This window comes from Priapulus caudatus, unplaced genomic scaffold (genome assembly GCF_000485595.1).
Source record: "Priapulus caudatus unplaced genomic scaffold, Priapulus_caudatus-5.0.1 Scaffold146, whole genome shotgun sequence".
Lineage (NCBI taxonomy): Eukaryota > Metazoa > Priapulida > Priapulimorpha > Priapulimorphida > Priapulidae > Priapulus > Priapulus caudatus.
Window position 1 is genome coordinate 46,684 of NW_014577207.1, and position 18,834 is coordinate 65,517.

The 18,834-nt window shown below is 43.1% G+C and overlaps 1 protein-coding gene across 1 annotated transcript in view; it reads left to right on the forward strand.

Moving 5' to 3' along the window:
* Positions 1-7,853: 7,853 nt before the first annotated feature.
* Positions 7,854-18,834, forward strand: part of LOC106806188 — a 99,127-nt gene continuing 88,146 nt past the window's right edge. The window contains exon 1 of the mRNA XM_014808053.1: positions 7,854-8,086. Within this exon, the coding sequence (XP_014663539.1) occupies positions 7,959-8,086 (128 nt within the window). The 5' untranslated portion in view covers positions 7,854-7,958. The remainder of the gene's footprint in view (positions 8,087-18,834) is intronic.

An 18,834-nucleotide genomic window follows, 5' to 3' on the forward strand; every position in this document is an offset into this window, starting at 1 on the left:
GCCATTGGCAACAGCGTTTTAGTGTTATATGGTATGATACAAATTAATTTATCCAGATTAAAAAAAACCCCAAAACTTTTCCAATGGACCCCAGTCAGCTGGCAATGGAACATCTGGGTTGGTGACTAAGGATTGACCCCATATGTGGCCTGCTTGGAATGCAGCTTTCTTTGTGTGAGCACACAACTTGATCGCCCAGCGTGCTTATGATTGCCTTGTCATCTTCAGTTTCATGATTCTCACATTTCTGGGCAAGGAACTGGAACAATTCCTGTTTGTTGTCATTGTTTTGAATGAAGCCTGGCCAGTTGCCTGGAATTCTCGTGGCTGAAGTTACACGACGTCTGATACCACAACCTCGTTTCTCCCTTGTTGCGTTTTTCAAACTGTCTGGACGATAAACATCCCACACGATATCAATTCGACTGGCATTTTCCAGTTCCTTCAACACATATGGCAGGAAGACCTCCTGAGCGTAATCCTCGAAGGTGCCACAGGTACCAGGCACCAGAAAGTGAACCACTGCACGACCGTCAACGACTTTAGCATTGACTACCAAAGGACCATTAATAATTGTCACATTTCCTTCGAGACAGTCCAAAAGCTTATGCTTTTCACCTTGTTGCAGCTGACCTCCCGTTGCGAGTGACGGTGGAGTGGACTGGTTTTCATGCCTGAAGAATTCATCAATATCACCATCTCTCGTTTGACTGGAAATGTACAACCTTGAAAACAGAGCCCTGTCATTCCTCAGCTCAACCAACCTCCCTGCTGTCTTGGTCTTTTCGACGCCACGCTTGCTGAACATAGCCAGATTGTTGCGAGGAATGGTGTCTCGAATTGATTTCGAATTGGACTTTAAGCGCTCATCCACGAATCGGTCATATTTAGACTTCCCCAGTGAATGGACATTCCTCATGGCTTTTACAACTTTCTCTGGCATGATGGCTTTGGAATTGAGATTTAGCAAATCCATGCTCTCTTCCATGAATGGGTTAACCATTTCTTCAATTGTGACCACCAGTGACTGTACATCTTGGACAAATTTCGCCTGGACGCTTTTCATCTGTTCGTGGTGGCGATCAGAGGTATTGGCTGTCCCACTGTCGTCGAAACCATCCTCAAACTCTTCAACTAGTCTTGCTATCTCAGGTCCAGCTACCATCCATCTCCTAAGTGCTCCAGGGTTTTCAGTTAGCCCAACTGCTCCACCGTCACCCTTAACTAGTGCATTTACCTGTTCGTGTGCATGGTCCAGCGAAATGGCAGAGAACGGTCGGCTTGTCTTGTTGGCAGTGAATCCTCCACGTTTGAACTCACGAAAGACATTTGGGCATCTCTCTTCTAAGGTTGACATATCTCGCACATGGACCGATAACCAGCGGGCATGGTTTGGGTGGTCCAATGCAAAGAACCAGGGTATCAAATCGGTTTGCTATGCAATGTACAGGTCAAAATCTGACACTCGCAGGGACCTTACAAACTGGAAGATTATTATTATTACATTATTAATGATGTGTTTAATTGATATTGTTATCATACATTATACACTAAAACCTGTTGCATTGTGTATGTATGGCAGCCATCTTGGAATCCAATATGGCAGAATCCTGCTGTTTATAATATTGATTTCGTTGGATTCCTCGACCCTGAAATTGCGGGTAGGCCACTGGAATTGCCTTCCTATCTGCCTTAGTTTCGAAGTTATAGTCAATTGTTTATCATAGCGGCCATCTTGGAATCTAATATGGCGGACACCTGACGTCATAATAATAGTTTCACTGAATTCCTTGACCCTGAAAACGGGGGGTTAGCCACTAAAATTACATTTCTATCTGCCTTAGCTTTGAAGATATAGGCAAAAGTATGTCCAGCCTGGCGGCCATATCGAAATTCAAGATGGCGGCCACCAGGAGGCGTTTCAGAGTTGGGTCCTAATCGAAAAATGACCCCAATGGGGTCCCCTACGTATGTGCCAAGTTTCATAATTTCTCCAAAAAATGAAATATTTTTTTACTTAGCCGCTGGACTAATACCATATATGTACGCATGAAATCTCTCGCACGCCCAAACTAGACCCAGCGCTTCACGCTCTGTGAATTAGTCGCTCTGTTGTCAGTTAGTCGCGCATCCAGATCCACCCGAACCGCTGAGACCAACAACGCTACCGGATGGACCCTGGCAAGATGTCGCCAACGACTTGCTGGGACAATTTCCATCGGGACATTCGATACTTGTCGTAGTTGACTACTATAGTCGGTTCTATGAATACGATATTCTAAACTCTACCCTGGCTGTTAAGATAATCGATAGTTTGGAGGAGATATTCAGTCGTCATGGACTCCCTATCACTAGCAAGTCAGATAACGGACCACAGTTTCGTTCTGAAGAGTTCCAGGAGTATTGTGATCAAAATGGGATCATGGCCCTCAAGGTTACTGCAAAATGGGCGCAAGCAAATGGCGAGGTAGAACGCCAGAATAAGTCGCTGATGAAGAGAATTCGTATCGCTCAGGCAGAAGGGTTAGACTGGAAAAGGGAACTCAGGAAGTATGTGACGAAATACCGTGGCATTGACCATCATACTACAGGGAGAAGTCCAGCTGAACTCTTGTTTAATCGTAAAGTGAGAGGGAAATTACCAGATTTCCAGGCAGACAGTCGTATTGATATGGAGGTACGCGATCGTGATGCTGAACAGAAAGGGAAAGCGAAAATCTACGCTGACGAACGTCGCAACGCGCAATACTCTGGCGTTGATGTTGGTGATAAAGTTCTGGTCAGGAAAGAGAAAACCAATAAGTTTTCAACAACATTCGATCCGGTCCCCCACACTGTCGTAAGCAAATTTGGTAATAGTCTTGTAGTGGAGGCTCCGAATGGTGCTCAATACTCTAGGAATACTACTCATGTTAGGAAATACGTGTCGAATGCTAGTACTCCCATACAGGACGATAGGGTAGAAGGTACCGCGTCACCCATGCTACCAATGATTGAAACTGGAGCCAATAGTGGAGTTCCAGACAGTGATGTGTCAGAACTAGTTATAGATCCAGATGTTCAGGCTTCATCTGAAGATACGTCTCAGATGCCACAATCTTCTTTGACAACCCAGTATCGTAGATCTCACAGGCAAAAGAGAGTACCTGCTAAGTACTCTGACTATGTAATGGAGTAGAATTTCGTTTCTATTGTGTTGGAGATACAATGTCTTGAGATTAGTTGTTCCACAGTTGTGTTACAGGAATAAGTTTGAATGTAGTTCGGACATTGTATGTTATATGGCAAAGGGTTTATTGATCCAGGTTATTGTGTTCCTTTAAAGAAAAGAAGAGATGTAATGTTCTATTGTTGATGTATCGTTTTGGCAGGCAGGGAGGACGCTGGGGGATTCTAGGAATAAACGTGGTGGTTGAGTTTCACATATCTGCGTCCTCTAATTTATTGGAGTAAGAGTGATGTGAGGTAAAGATATCTACTCTAATTGATGCACTAAGAGAGATACAACAAATGGGAATATTGGTGTTCAGACTGTCTATTGACAAAATATTTGACAGTTCAGCTAAAATGAAAGACAATGAAAACTGCTTCAAAGGTTCTACCCTGTCTCTTTTTCATAAAAGCGTTTACGCATCACTTGCCTGTCATTTGCTTGGCAGAATCATCCAAAAACATGATGCCTGGCATCACAGTTGTCAATGAATTCTTGTGTTATGCCTTGGATGCTGATTTTTGCTAGTTCCTCCCGATGAACATGACAAATCATCAGATGATTGAGTCTTTCTTGGTTCATTGTACTACGGAGCCATGTCTTTAACCGCCTAAGGGCACTGAACGATCGCTCAGCTTTCGTTGAACTTGCTGGAGAAATTAGAAGGAGCCGCAAAAGAGCCTCGACATCTCCAAACATTCGTCTTACCTCTGGGCACATGGATTTGAATATCTGCCTATATTCTTCAACAGAAGATGCTTTGTAGTGGCGTCGGAAAAATGACAAATTCAACTGCAGGGTGTCCGACAGCTCTGGATATTTTTCAACAAGGTCTTGATGGTACTCTCCAGACAGTAACATTGATGCTAACTTGCTCTGTTGATCGAGATCCGTGGACGTGAAATACCTTTGAATGTTTGTAGAGGCACTGTCAATTAATTTGAAGTACTCGGTGCGATACTTTGCTTCACATGACTGATGAAAGTGATCCCCATTACCGGTATACCTGGCCGGAAGCCTGTGATGGCGTTCTTCAAGAGGACTCAGCTTCCACATTTCTGCCTTCTTCCCTGCATCCTCATAGATGGACTTGAAGATCTCGTCTGAACGAAGCATCTGCAGGTCTTCCTGTACAAGGTCAGCACCTGCAAGCATTCCCGATTCCAGGGCATTGCAGGGCTTTATTGAATTTTTCGAGACACTGGATAACAGGCAGAGCAGCCATCAAGCCAAGAATGCACCTAGCAGATAACAAACACTTTCTTAATCCTGTTGCTCGAGATGCTACTTTTGTCCCAAAGTCACGCGATGCTACCTCCAATGCCTCCATTGTGGCTCCGTAATTGTTCAAGAGGGCTACAACGGAAGCTGAACGGGTGAGCCAACGAGTGGGGCATATTGGTTTCAGTCGAGATGGAGATTCACGATGACTGCTATCCTCATCGTGTAAATGCAAGTACAGAGACTTAAACTTCCCGGAGCCTTTGTAGAAGGTGCCGAGCTCTTGTATATGGTCAAGTGCATCACGGATGAACTGGGCGCTCTCGACTGCCTTAGACACAATCAAATGCGATACATGGGCACCACAATGGGTGTACAGTGCCAATGGTTGAATTTTCTTTACTTCAGCATGACATTCATTGTGCATGCCGGCCATGTTGCTGGCACCATCGTAAGTTTGTGCCCGTAAGTTCTCCATGGGCAACTGCAATCTGACTAGCACATCTTTTAGCATGTTGGATATTGAGGCACCCGTTGTTGATGACAAGTCATAGACACCTAAGAATTCTTCTTTGACGTCAAATGAGTCATCTACATATCGGATGCAAACTGATTCCTGTTCTTTGCCTGAACAGTCTTGGGTGCCATCAATTATGACTCCAAAGTACCTTTGTTTCTTTATTCTTTCCAAAATTGTTCTAAGTATACTGTGGCTCGTAATTTTTAGCAGTTCGTTTTGACAGAACGTTTAGAAGGTTTTCCTGTCAAGCCACAACATTAAGTCTTCGTTGTGAGCCGCAAGAAGCTGCACAAGGGCTTTGAAGTTACCTTCTGCCGATTTATTCCCTCGTAGTGCAAGTCCTTGGTGTGCAAGATATCTAACTGCAGACAATATTTTGATCAGAGCCGTCTGGGCAAACAGCTGCTGTTCATCAAGTTTCTTGTTTATTTTGGCGAGCACATTCTCACCCTTTTCGCGTTGAAGCAAGTTTCCCACAGATATTTTGTGAGCTTCTGATTGTTCATGTTTTTAAACTTCTCAATTGCTTTCTTCCAGTCTTTAAAGCCAATAGAAACAAACTTGTCATGTTTGTACTTTGCCATTCTATTCAGATTACGCTTTGTTGCCTGTACACATGTAAAGCACAAAACTCCCCCAAGACAAGAATGCACGTGCAGCCATGGGAATGATTTATACCATGATCTCGGAAACTTCAGTGTTTTATTATTTAATGTGTGTCCAGGCAAACAAGAAACATCGTGGGGTTGGTTTGGCTTGTCAGAAAATGCCATGGATCCATTTTCGATATTGGATGTCCTAGTCTGACGTACTGGAAGAGGTGATGGAATTTCCGTAAGGGTCTGTGACAATGAGGTACTTCGTGCGACTGATGTAGAAGTTGCTGAGCTAAATGACGAACTCGGTGTTGAAGTTGGGGAGCAGCACGATGGTGGATTTGTCAAAATTGGGGAGCTTGGTGATGTACCCATTCCAATGCTGGAATTCATAGGACCTGGTGTAGACCTACAAATAAAACAGATATACGGATTATCTACATGTATGAATATTAAATCATTCTTAATACATTTGGTAATACCACTGTAACTTCAAATGAAAATTTACCCCATCACTTGCAAAACACTTGACTGTCATTTGACCCTGCATAATTGGCCTTTAATTTGATGATTTTGTCCTTTTTTATTTTCGCTGGCTTGCCCAAATTTGGGGGAAATTTTCTTGTATTTTCAGAGCCATAGCTTGCTATCTTGTTTATAAGATATTGCACTTGCGTGGATGGCTGGATGCACATACCGACAACACGAACACATACATGTGCCTCCACAGTTAAATGGCCTGAATTACCTTTTGGAAAGCGGCACGCTGAAATAGGAGTGGAGTGTTTTTTTCTTGACCGCCTTTCTTGTCTTCTTTCTTGACTTTGAACAGGATGCATGGAGATCTGTAATTAAAGTCATACTTGGAGTTAACACTATAGGACAGGGTGAGAAATTAAGGAGGCTTGGTAAATGTACAGGCTGGGGATGCCTGATAGAAGTTGTGCGAAGGCAAGATTGAGAAGGTTACAGACGTTTGAAGGGTAGGACGATTGAGTAGTAATTGATATTGCAGGGAAACTTAAGGAACGGAAGGACGGACGGACGGAAGGACGGACCGGCAGCGGCGTTGCTATATCCCCGTCGCGACTTCGTCGGCGAGGGGATAATAATTTTTTTATATGATATATGCTCAATGTAAAAATTTGAAAAAAAGTCAGATTCTTCTGTATTTTTTTGTTTTGTGAATTTCTTATGTGTTTCTTTGATCTTTCCATAGATTTTGCACATAAATTTTTAACAATTTTCGAACCGACCTGCACGTTTAAAGAGTTTAAATATCTAACTTCGTGACCGGATTTTGGTATCAAAACATGGACGATACATCAAAGAAACAACTTGTGAAACCGCGGTGCGTGATTTTTACCCGTTTCAAAATTATTGTGAAAATCGTCGAAGGGGGGGCATCAATCACCCCCCAGTCGTTTAAGGATATGTGACATGATTTGATTCCTACCATCTCCTGCAGCTTGCTCGTCTTCAGATGGCGGAGGGGAGGGACTAGCAGGTTCAGGTTCTGCAACTGTTGTTGCTACAATAAATAAAGGAGTGAATTATCTTTAGCATGTGTATGAATTTAATAATGTACTTTTATGTCAAAAGTGTTATGCAATTAAAGAAAAAAACTCAACATTGAAGATATCTGTACAACTAAATGTTTCTCGCTCCGCCAAGTATGATTTAAGGTGCAAAAGTAGCACATTTTGAAAAAATCTCTTTCTTAGAAAAAAAATGCTTCAGAATCAAAACGCCTTTACGAACATTAAAGATTCAAGTGTCATATAAATAAAACTTAAAGTGTTGTTCAGTTGTTCTATTAAATATCACAAAACAAAAGTTTCATGCCCTCACTTTTTTTTCTTTTCTTTTTGTAATTAAAGGTCAAAAGTGTTGCTTACTTTTTGAGACACCTATGTCTTGTTGCGTGTTGACAGATGTATCTTCCATACATGTGTCTGGTTGCGTGTTGACAGATGTATCTTCCATACATGTGTCTGGTTGCGTGTTGACAGATAGAGCAGTCAGATGAGAAAAACATGTAGGCCTACACTCATCTTTCCTCTAACGAACGTAAGATTGCACGATATATTACATTATATATAATGTTTTTATTATTTTGTTATCGTTATCTACATATTTATGTTTAATAATTACTTATAATATTACTAATATGTATATAATTAATGTCTATTGTTATATCAATTATTGTTTTGTTGTTAATGACTGTGTCTATGCCTACCGCGTTTCCACGGTGGTAGAACAACTCGCGGATGTGGCAGAAACCACTACGTTGCTGACCATTTTTATTGATAGATGGCGCCACAGTTTATTATGGTGGCCTTATTGTCAACAAATTTAATATGTTTTTAGTGCTTGTCACAACTCACAACATGTTTGTAATGCTTGTACAATGAAGGACCTACTAGCTGAAGACAAAGAAAGGCTAACCTTATTTAGGAGTGTCATTTCAACTGCGCAGAAGCATTTAAGTGATTTGCAAAACGATGTAAATCAAAGCAGTAACCATAGCCTGCATAGGTATTAAACTATTATTGACTACTGACAGCCGTATTGAGTATTGAATTTGTAATTCATTGTCTCGCACTGCTTCTGTGCAGTGTAGTCTTTGTACAAATTGTAGTCTGTAGTCTTTGTGATTTAATGGTGTGCTAGACTGCTAGTTATTTTGCTATTTATCAACAATCTGAAGAGGTAATGCTAGTACACAGGCATTTGGGTTCAAGGATGGCAGTGGCTACGGGTACGGTAGCCGTATCTTAATGTCTCGAGGCTACGGGTACGGGAGTCCATTCGCTTTCATACTTAACGAGACAAAGATGGCGGCGGTGGCGCCAGATTTCGAAATAACGCCTTGGGAAATAAATTCACGATTTGAGAGTTTAGATGAGCTAGAACCCTAACCCTAACCCTAAACCTAACCCTAACCATAATCCTAATCCTAACCCTAACGCCAAAAAGGGGCTTCAACGACCGACGGCTACCGTACCCGTAGCCACTGCGTTCAAGGATAGCGAACATGGGGGCTCGCGAGTCGCAATGGTCAGAAACGGCCGAAAACGGGCGGGTAGGGTCGCTTCAACGCATTTTTTTCGACACTTCCTGTTAACTCACATCATGTTTATCGGTTGAAATGAACAAACAACACCCTCACCAGTACCCCTGTCCATTTTAAAGGGGCTACCCCGACATTTACGAAAATGACAGGTTTCAATGGGCCCCATGTTCTCTATCCTTGAACCAACATGGCTCCCAATAAAACCAATCTTCCATACATGTGTCTGGTTGCGTGTTGACAGATGTATCTTCCATACATGTGTCTGGTTGCGTGTTGACAGATGTATCTTCCATACATGTGTCCGGTTGGGTGTTGACAGGTGTATCTTTCATACAGGTGTCCGGTTTGGTGTTGACAGGTGTGTCTTCTACACATGTGTCTGGTTGGGTGGCTGTCTGTGGAATTAGTTAGTTAGCATGAAATGATAATGTTATTAGTATTTTGATTGGTACCATATTTTTCCTAAAATCTTTTTTGTAAGGGATGATGGTGAAAGGCCATGTACAGTAGTGTATATATCAGAAGTAGATAATAGGACCCTATTATCTAATCGGGTATATATATATATATGAATGTAATGAAAGAATTGTCTTTTTTGTTTCAGGATGCTGTCAGTTTTGTTGAGATGACCAGAAAAAACACACAAGAAAGCAAGCAGCATCCAGATTCTACATGGTATTAGTGTTGGAAAAGCAAGGAGCAATTGAGGTTGAGCAAACAGATAACTATGATGACATCACATTTGGCAAAGGGAACGAATTTCCACAAAGTATTAGCATAAAATATAGCGTGAGATTCTAGTGTTTAGAGGGTGCAGTATTGTCTACTGCATACCATGTAAATAGTGTATGTTTTGCATGTTTAAGTTTTTGTGAAAGAAAGAAACACAGGAACATTGTTTTCTGCTTTGACATGGTTCATCATCCCTACATCTACTGATTTGCAGATGAATTTTTGGCCAGTTATTTGACCAAGCGTTTTATTATCAGCGTTTTTTTTCTCAAGAACCACAACTGAAAATAATGATACAACGTGAGTCTCGAAATTTCACATCCACTAGATGCAAGTCATGTACAGTTAACAGAGACACAGTTGGGAAATGAATGAATGTATTTTGGTCTATATGCCACTATTGTGATTGTAAAGAATTATTTGTTTGTACTGTGCCCCGCAGAGTATTTAATGTATTCCAGTTGGTATTTGGCTCTGCATTTTGTCTTGTGAATGTAAAATATAATTGCTGTCTATGTTATAAATACAGGGGCTGTTTATGTCCGTCGAGATTTTATATCAAAGTGTGCAGTTTACAAAGTCAGAAAAAGCGATTGTGCTGATTGACATTTAGCAATTATTTTCAGTTTTTCCACCTGTGCTGATAACTCTAGTACAGTCACATTTAAGTTTGTAATAATATACAATTGCATTGTAATCACACCAATATAATATTTTGGTTCTTCACATGTAGGCCAGAGCAATGCGAATCATTATTGTTATATTAAATCACTATAATAGTATAAATCCTTGTGATGTCAACTTGTGTGCTGTTAGTACGCGAGTAAGAAAAGCATGTAAAATGTAGCAGTTGTTCATTGTGACACATTGTACGATATATTGTTATATAAGTGTGTACCGTCTGTGCGATAGATAAGTCACTTACAATTTCAATAGGAGGCTATACTTACATTACAATACTATGTACTATATAATGTACAATGTACTATATAATGTACAATGTACTATATAATGTACAATGTACTATATGTAATATACAATACTACTATTACTACTACTACTACTATACATGTACTATACTTACATTTACAATAAGAGGCTATCGCAATTTTAATAACTTCATCACAGCTTTATTTATATTTTTCAAGAGAAAAATAAATGTCTGCCTTTACAGGACCTTCCTATTTCGTTTTCTGCTCATTGGCTTCATTGGCTTGGAGGGAGGTTACCGCAACGTGGCAGCACTAGTGTTCGGGTTAGGGATTGGGTTAGGGTTAGGGTTTTTGCATCATGATATCTGTCCCCACCAGTGTTGTAGGTCTCGAGGCCGGTCTTGGCCTCGAGACCGTTTTCCTTGGTCTCGGTCTCGGTCTTGGCCTCGGAGTGCAATGACTCGGACTCGGACTCGGACTCGAGAACTCGGGTCGATGCCACTATATACATAGTACACAACTGTACATATTGTAACACGCAGTTTACAAGAATTTAAAACTAAAACTCTTAGAATTTCTAGATACACGGCCTAATCTTGTAACGTTTTCAATGGCTCAATTAATAAGATTCTTGTCCCTTTGGTTTGAATCTGCTGTCACTTCGTCCCTTTGCGCCTTTTCTACCACTTCTTTCTCTTCTTCTACCACTTCGAAGGTACTAGCACTATCTCTCATTTGGTTCAACAAGCCGTGTCATTCTCGTAAAACAGAAATGGATCCGTTACTTTGACACGTTTCGTATGACTCGTGTCTCTGTGTTTTCGGCTGACTATGGCGATGTTTCATGTTTATAAACATTGACGTCATATGCGCCATGCCAGTTTAGCGGTTGGCTAGCAGCAGCGGTGCGTGGAATATTGTTCGATATACAAGCACAACGCACGCACGCACGCACGACGCAGTGTACATGCACGCACGCACGCAGCCGCTGTAGATGCAGCACACGGACGCACGGCACGCACGTTAGTACACCACGCGACGCACGCACGCACGTGTACGTGAACAGCATATCACAACATCTATGCACGCAGTGTACGTGCACCCGCACCGCACGTACGTTTACGTGCACTGCACACGCGGCGCACACGTCAAGCAGTGTACGTGCACACGCACGCACACTATGCACCGCACGGTGTACGTGGAGTGCACGCACGACGCATGTGTTAACGTGCATAGGCGATACGCGACGCGCCGTGTACATCAAACGACACGCAGGCGCGCATTGCATTACGTGTACCTGCCACACGCACGCATCGCACGCACGCATGCACGCAGGTGTGCGTGCACACGCACGGCACGTACGATTAAAAAGAACGTGTAGTGTGCGCAGCACGGGCGCCTTTAGCCGAACGCACGTGTAGTACGACGCACGCACGCCACCGCGACGTGTACGTGGCACACATAGCCGCACGCACCCGTATACGTGCACGCTCGGTTTAGTGCGCATGCAGGGTACTGTGCCAGCACTTTGTAAAGTGATCACGCGCGCACGGCACGCACCGAAATGTACGCTGGTGACGTGCACGCACGCACGCACACACGCCGGTAAGTTCAGCGAACGGCATGCACGCCGTGTAAGTTGACGAAGCATGCACGCAACGGCCGTCACGCACGCGCACACGCAGCGTGAATACTGCACAACATAAAACAGGGCTTTTATGCAGAAATGGTGGTCAGTATCGTAAATGTCGAGCCGCCGCTGTCGCTTCTTGCCAACTACACAATAAATACAGCGTGACCTGATCTATGAGCGCACGTGAAACATCGCTATACACTTTCGAATGTCTACGATGCACCTGTTGGATTTTTCCTTTTTCCCTTTTTTTTCGGATTTTTTTTTTTTTCCCTTTTCTCGATTTTTTCCCTTTTTCCGATTTTCCTTTTTTTAATCATAAATTCGGACTCGTCGCGGATCGGACTCGGATCGGGTGGTGTGGACTCGGACTGGTCTGGCGTGGACTCGGACTCGACTCGGGGGTGAGGACTCGGATCGCGACTCGGGGGGGGGGTGCGGGACTCGTACTAACAACAGGGGGGCGTCCCACACCATGATATTGTTTGTGGATTTTTGGACTATATATAGCGCTCCAGGTTATATATGTTTTAGGTGTTATGGTTATCGTTGGTGAAGTGTTGATTAGCGTTACCGGCAGAGTAATTGATTTGAAGTATTAGGTAAATGTGATACGTTGACCTCGCGCTCCACGCGGGTGATACGCAACACCAAGTGGTGCAGCGAAATGTTGCGGAATCCGCTGGCAGCCATCTTGAACAGAGGACATAGATCGGAGACCGGAGAATAGATGGACCTGTTCGGCCACCTTCACTCAGGCATTACCTTCGCTAACTGACCTCGTTTGTGCGTGATTGGAACTGTCGACCGGTACCGAGTCTACGGAGGAGTCAACAATATGTGACTTATTGTATCATTGCGCCGTTATTTAGGCCAAAGGTGGCGCTATTTAGTTCCTAAAGCCATGTATACTTATTGCGTGGTCTCTATGTGGCAGTGGAGTGTGGCTGGATAATCTTTGTTGAGTTTATATATTATACGTAGCTCTTAGACTTTACTTCTAGAATACACATATTTTGTGGGCGACGAGGATGGAGGAGGTGTTTCTTAGCCAGCCAGTAACTTTGAGGTTGGAAGTTTAATAGCTACAACGAGCGTAACTTTCACAGATGTCTGAGAGGTCAAGTAGCTGAGCACTTGCGTGGTACTGGAAAGATGCAGATCAGCGAACCAATCGTAGCGCACTATCAAACATTAAAGGTTCTCACTTCACAAAACACACTCAACAACACACTTACAACAATAGCATGGTATCAAAATCGTGGAGGGGGACATTGATATGTTGTCCCCCCTCTGAAAATTCGTGGGGGGGGACTGTTCCGCTGTCCCCCCCTGGATTTTTGCGCCCTGAGCGACGGCGCGTATGTGGGGCTTTGATTAGGAACGCATGTAAAATTAACATCAGCCGCACGATACGTGCCTTGGCGAGCGTGGCATGAAGCGTTTCTACGTAGAGTGAACGCAGTCGCTCATTCGCACCAGTCGGGCCACAGTCGGCACTCGTCGCCGCACAGTCACCGGGCACGTCGCCCCACAGGTGCGTAGCGAGCGGGAAGCTAGCCGCGTGGGCACGAGGGCGGCGGATGTGAGAGGAACGTGGGGGGGGGTGTCTAATACTCGTGCTGACTGATTGCAGCGAGGCGGTTCGACGGAGGATACATGTTAACGAATATTATAATTGTATAAAAACAGCGTTGATAACAAAAAATATGTATAATAAATGATGTCCGGACGTTGCGAAGGACGGGGGGGGCGGGGTCGTGTATAACATCTGAGTGTGGATTGACAGCGAGCGCGTTTGACGGAGGTGTTAAAACGATATAATTGTTATTAAAAAACAGGTTGCTAATACCATGAAAAATAGAGGTGCTATAAAAAATTAGATCGCCGACGTATGCGAAGACGGGGGGGGGGGTCGTTAATAAACATCTGTGGCTGGGATTGCACAGCGAGGCGGTGACAGGAAAATGTTAACGAATAAATAAAATAAAAAAACAGTTTGATTAGCAAAGAAAAGAAAATGTATAAATAAATTGGATGGGCCGGAATCCACGCGTGTGCGAAGACGGGGGGGGGGGGGTCGGTCTAATAACCTTATCCGTTGCTAGGGATTGCAGCAGAGAGAGGCGGTTGACGGAGCGTGTTATATGAATAATAAATAATGGAAAAAAATAAATTAAGTAAATAAATTTATGAATGAATGTATAAATAATTTATTAAATAGGGATGCTGAGCGGTAATCTAAGACATAATGTCATTTGTACAAAGCAGTCAATTTATTTGTACGAGAATTAGTATGATGACGAGGACTAAAATTGAGACAGAGGAAGACAACGTAGAGTTACCCCCAACGCACACGCACGAATTATAGCGAAGGACAAGGATGGTAGGTAGTCGGACAGCACACAAGCATGGATAGACACGCGCACGCACACACACGCACGCATAACACACGCACGCGTACACACGCACGCATCACCACACGCGACACGCCACAACATACATATACACACACTCACGCGCGAACGCGCGACAGAATTTAACACACGTGCGCACTACGCGCTGCACACATACAAAATACAAGCAGCACCAAGGGATCACACGCGGACAAAACACATACAACACCAACCGCATGCATGCCACCACGCGCACGCAGCGACACTACACACATAGCGTGCGCAAAAGCATACACAGACGCGCACGCGCGCACATACCATGCAGACTCACACGCGCATCCACGTTGCATGCACGTACGAACGCAGTATCTGCCATTAGTTATGCAATTATGCTAAACCAAACACTCAATGTTTGCTGTTCTTTATGCTTTATGATATGGCCTTCATATGGGCCCTTACACACTATTGATGTTATATTATATGTATTTATATTTATTGTAATCAATTGCCACTGACCATCTACATATCATGAAATGTTTTAGTGAGGTGGATTCAATATTAAATATTGCTAATGTTGAATTTGATGTGTTCGTATTTCTTGTATGCCGTCAGTGCACCGCTTTACTATCTGAGTTTTTCTGTGATCTACGCCACTGGTCACCTATACTCTATGTTCAGTTTTACATTTCCTGATTCATTATCTAACAGCACATCTCAAAATTAAGACGTTCGACGATGTTAGGGTAGATGGTCGACTGATGGTTAACCTAAAGCCACATACGTGGGTTTTCTCATTGCTGATATTTTTGGTTTGGCAGGTCAGAATCTCCCCAGTCACGCGGTTACCGGCTCCTCCGATCAAGAAAAATTACATTCGTTAACCAATTAACATGACGTAAATCTACAGATGGAGCGATACGCAAGGCATGAGAAAGGAGCGATATTAGTGGCCTAGCCGCTTCTATTGGGGGGGGGGGGTTCGTGTTTTCCATGTTCGGCAATTTGCTCGGCAGGGCATGTAACAAGATTGTGTACCAGGGGGGTCTAACCGTAGACCATAGTTGCGGAGCACGCGAAGGGGGGTCTGGGGCCCTCGCCTAGAATTTTAAAGTTTACACCCCCTAAGAGCGTTTTGCTGCGCGAGCGAAGGGGAGGTCCGGACTCCGGAGCCCCCCCCTGTAACGGCCCCGATCGGCTGACGCGAAGCGAACAGGCGAGGGAGCCAGCGCGAGCGGGCGGGAGGGTTGGAGGGGGGGTTCATGTTACACCCTCCGCAACGATGGAGATTTTTGCAATTATTACACTAAAATGGATCGACTGAGGTGAAATTCTTGAAATTTCAACAATAATTTTTTTGTTTTTTGGGGGGAAGGGCTCGGGGGGGGGGGGGGTTCGTTCGAACCCCCCCCAATAGAAAGCTGGCTACGGGCCTGCTGTTACAAACACATAGTATTGTTTATAGAAAGCTGTTCACCGATTTCTGCTCAGCTGTTACAGAAAATGTCGATTGCGGAACTGTGATTTACTTCGGTGGAGTTATCACGGACTGGCTCTAACTATGACCTGCTGTACACAGATCTTGCAGTAAGTTCGTGAGATGTAAGTTCACCGCTGTAGCCCCTTCGCTAAAATTGGCTACACCGGTAGAGCTAGTTTGTGCACAATCAAATCATTGTGCGTTAATTAAAAAAATTATCATTACCCGAGATATTTTTGTTGATCAGGTGAGATATCGTAGTCTATGGACAATCGGATCTTCATCACCACTATAGTGATTACCTGCAGAAGACAGAGTCTGCAAGAATACGCTGTATAAGTGATTCCTTTAGCATATATAGGCTACACGCACGTGCACTCACAAACAATGGAATAAAAAACAAACAGTGGAACAAAAACATGACATGTGCGTGTACACTGTACACACAGACACGCACGCACGTGCCCACCCACGCATGCGTTAACGTACACCCACACAGTACTTGCCATTCTTGATTGAGACTTGTTGCTAAACCCCTAAACACCTAAGGTTTCTGAATTATATCTTAGACTATATCTGTAACAATTACATCGAAATACATTAAAACGACCAACTCACCAGTAGGCCCCCTACCAGTAGGCCTACAGTTCCGGTTCAATTGTTCAATCTGAATATATAATTATTGATTTAGCTTGCCATCAGGCAGCAGTAGTTGTCAAGAGCACATATCCCGTTGTATGGAATGTTTGCAAACAGTTTTAAGCGCGAATAAAACGCGTCAATTCCCGGGGGCACTCGCCTCGGAACTGGGTAGGGGGGTGCATCGGGGACCTTGAAAACTTGACCCTGTCGCAAACCGCTTTGCGCCCTAGTGTCCCAATATACTGCACTAAAAAGTATACCCTGTTGCAATATTGCACACTTCGATTATGTCCTGTCCTCCTGTCAATATAGGCAGATATTGGTCCAATTTCGGCCTGCTGATATTGGCCCAATATTGTTTTGCCAATATGGGGCCGATATTGGACCAATATCTGCTTTTATTGAACCAATATCTGCTTTTATTGAACCAATATCTGCCTATATTGGTCCAATATTGGCCTGGTGATATTGGCCCAATATTGTTTTGCCAATATTATTATTAGGTCAATATCAGCTTGATGGGTGAGTATCTAGATAACCCTGTGCCAATAATGATGTTCGGAAAATATATCCTGCCCAGCGGCACGTCCCCAGTGCCCCCTCCCCCCCCCGCCGGGCGTCAAGTTCTTCCCTCAATATATTTTTGTTGGCTAGGTACTAGCTGAGATGGCATAGCCTGCGGTCAGCTGGAACCTTTCCTTATAAGTGCTGACAGAAGACAGCCTGATGGAAGACAATTAAAGTATGTATAGATATATGTGTACATCTTCTAGCATGTTGGGGGAATAAGGAAATTAAATGTGTAAAAAGCATTTAGCATTTAAGCATATATGCATTCGAATTCCTAATTTTCCCGACATGCTAACTCGAATGTGTGGAAGATGTTCAACGACAGAGAACAGTAGAGCGTGATGCATGCATTATACTCATGCACGTTCACAAGTATAGGACAGTTAATATGCGGCTATATATACGTACAAGTAGGCCAATTAATATGCCGCTATATATATACGTACAAGTAGGACAATTAATATGCCGCTATATATATACGTACAAGTAGGACAATTAATATGCCGCTATATATATACGTACAAGTAGGACAATTACTATGCCGCTATATATGTACAAGTAAGACAATTACTATGCTGCTATATATATAAGTAGGGCAATTAATATGCCGCTATATATATACGTACAAGTAGGACAATTAATATGCCGCTATATATATACGTACAAGTAGGACAATTACTATGCCGCTATATATGTACAAGTAAGACAATTCATATGCTGCTATATATATAAGTAGGGCAATTAATATTCCGCTATATATACAAGCAATACAAGTAGGACAATTCACATGCTGCTATATGTACAAATAGGACAATTAATATGCCGCTATATATAAAGGTAGAACAATTTATATATACTGCTACAGGTATGACAATTAATATACCGCTATATATACAAGTAGGACAATTAACATATACTGCTATAGGTAGGACAATTAATATGTCGCTATATATTACACAAATGGGACTTGTTTTCTACTATGGACTTGTTCACTACAATGGATAGTTTTTTGTACTTATATGTTCGGTTCGCGTCCCGGTTCCGTTGGTTGATCGTGTTCGGGATACGATTGGTGCATTGAGGTTTTAGACAGACTTGGTAGGTCAACGTAATATACTTCCGCTCTTATTTATAGCAGGCAGGTGATATATGGCAGTGATTAAGGTTGTCTGTATACAGTTATCAGTTAGCCCTCTTTACGTCGTGCGTGTATTTTAACTCTTGTACTCTTCTCAATGAGTTCAGTTAAATAAATGCCAATGCTAGGTCTTGGGCAGTCAATTACTAATTCATAATGATAAATCTATTAAAAGATAAAAATAAAATAAAAAATATAAACGAAACGAGCACTAATATAGTGTGGGGAGGGGGTACTAGAGATCGATCTAGAACAATTTCAGAACTCGCGTTGTATTTTTGTGATCCATCTGGCAGCATTTTGCTGAATGAATATCAAGAGTACATAATAGAGAATAGATAATGTACTCTTAATGAATATAAATTTGTTACAATTTTGTACGGAATACAGGGTCCAGTCAGCCAGCAGCCAATTAAACCAGACCAGCTTAATTATCTTACGACAATACCACTGTTCTAGTAAATGAAAAAAACATGCCTTGCTTTTATTATGCCCCGAAGTCATCTGTAATACACACACGCGCGCACACACACGCACGCACACACACGCACGCACGCACGCACGCACGCACGCACGCACGCACGCACGCACACACACACACACACACACACACACACACAGAGAGAGAGAGAGAGAGAGAGAGAGAGAGAGAGAGAGAGAGAGAGAGAGAGAGAGAGAGAGAGAGAGAGA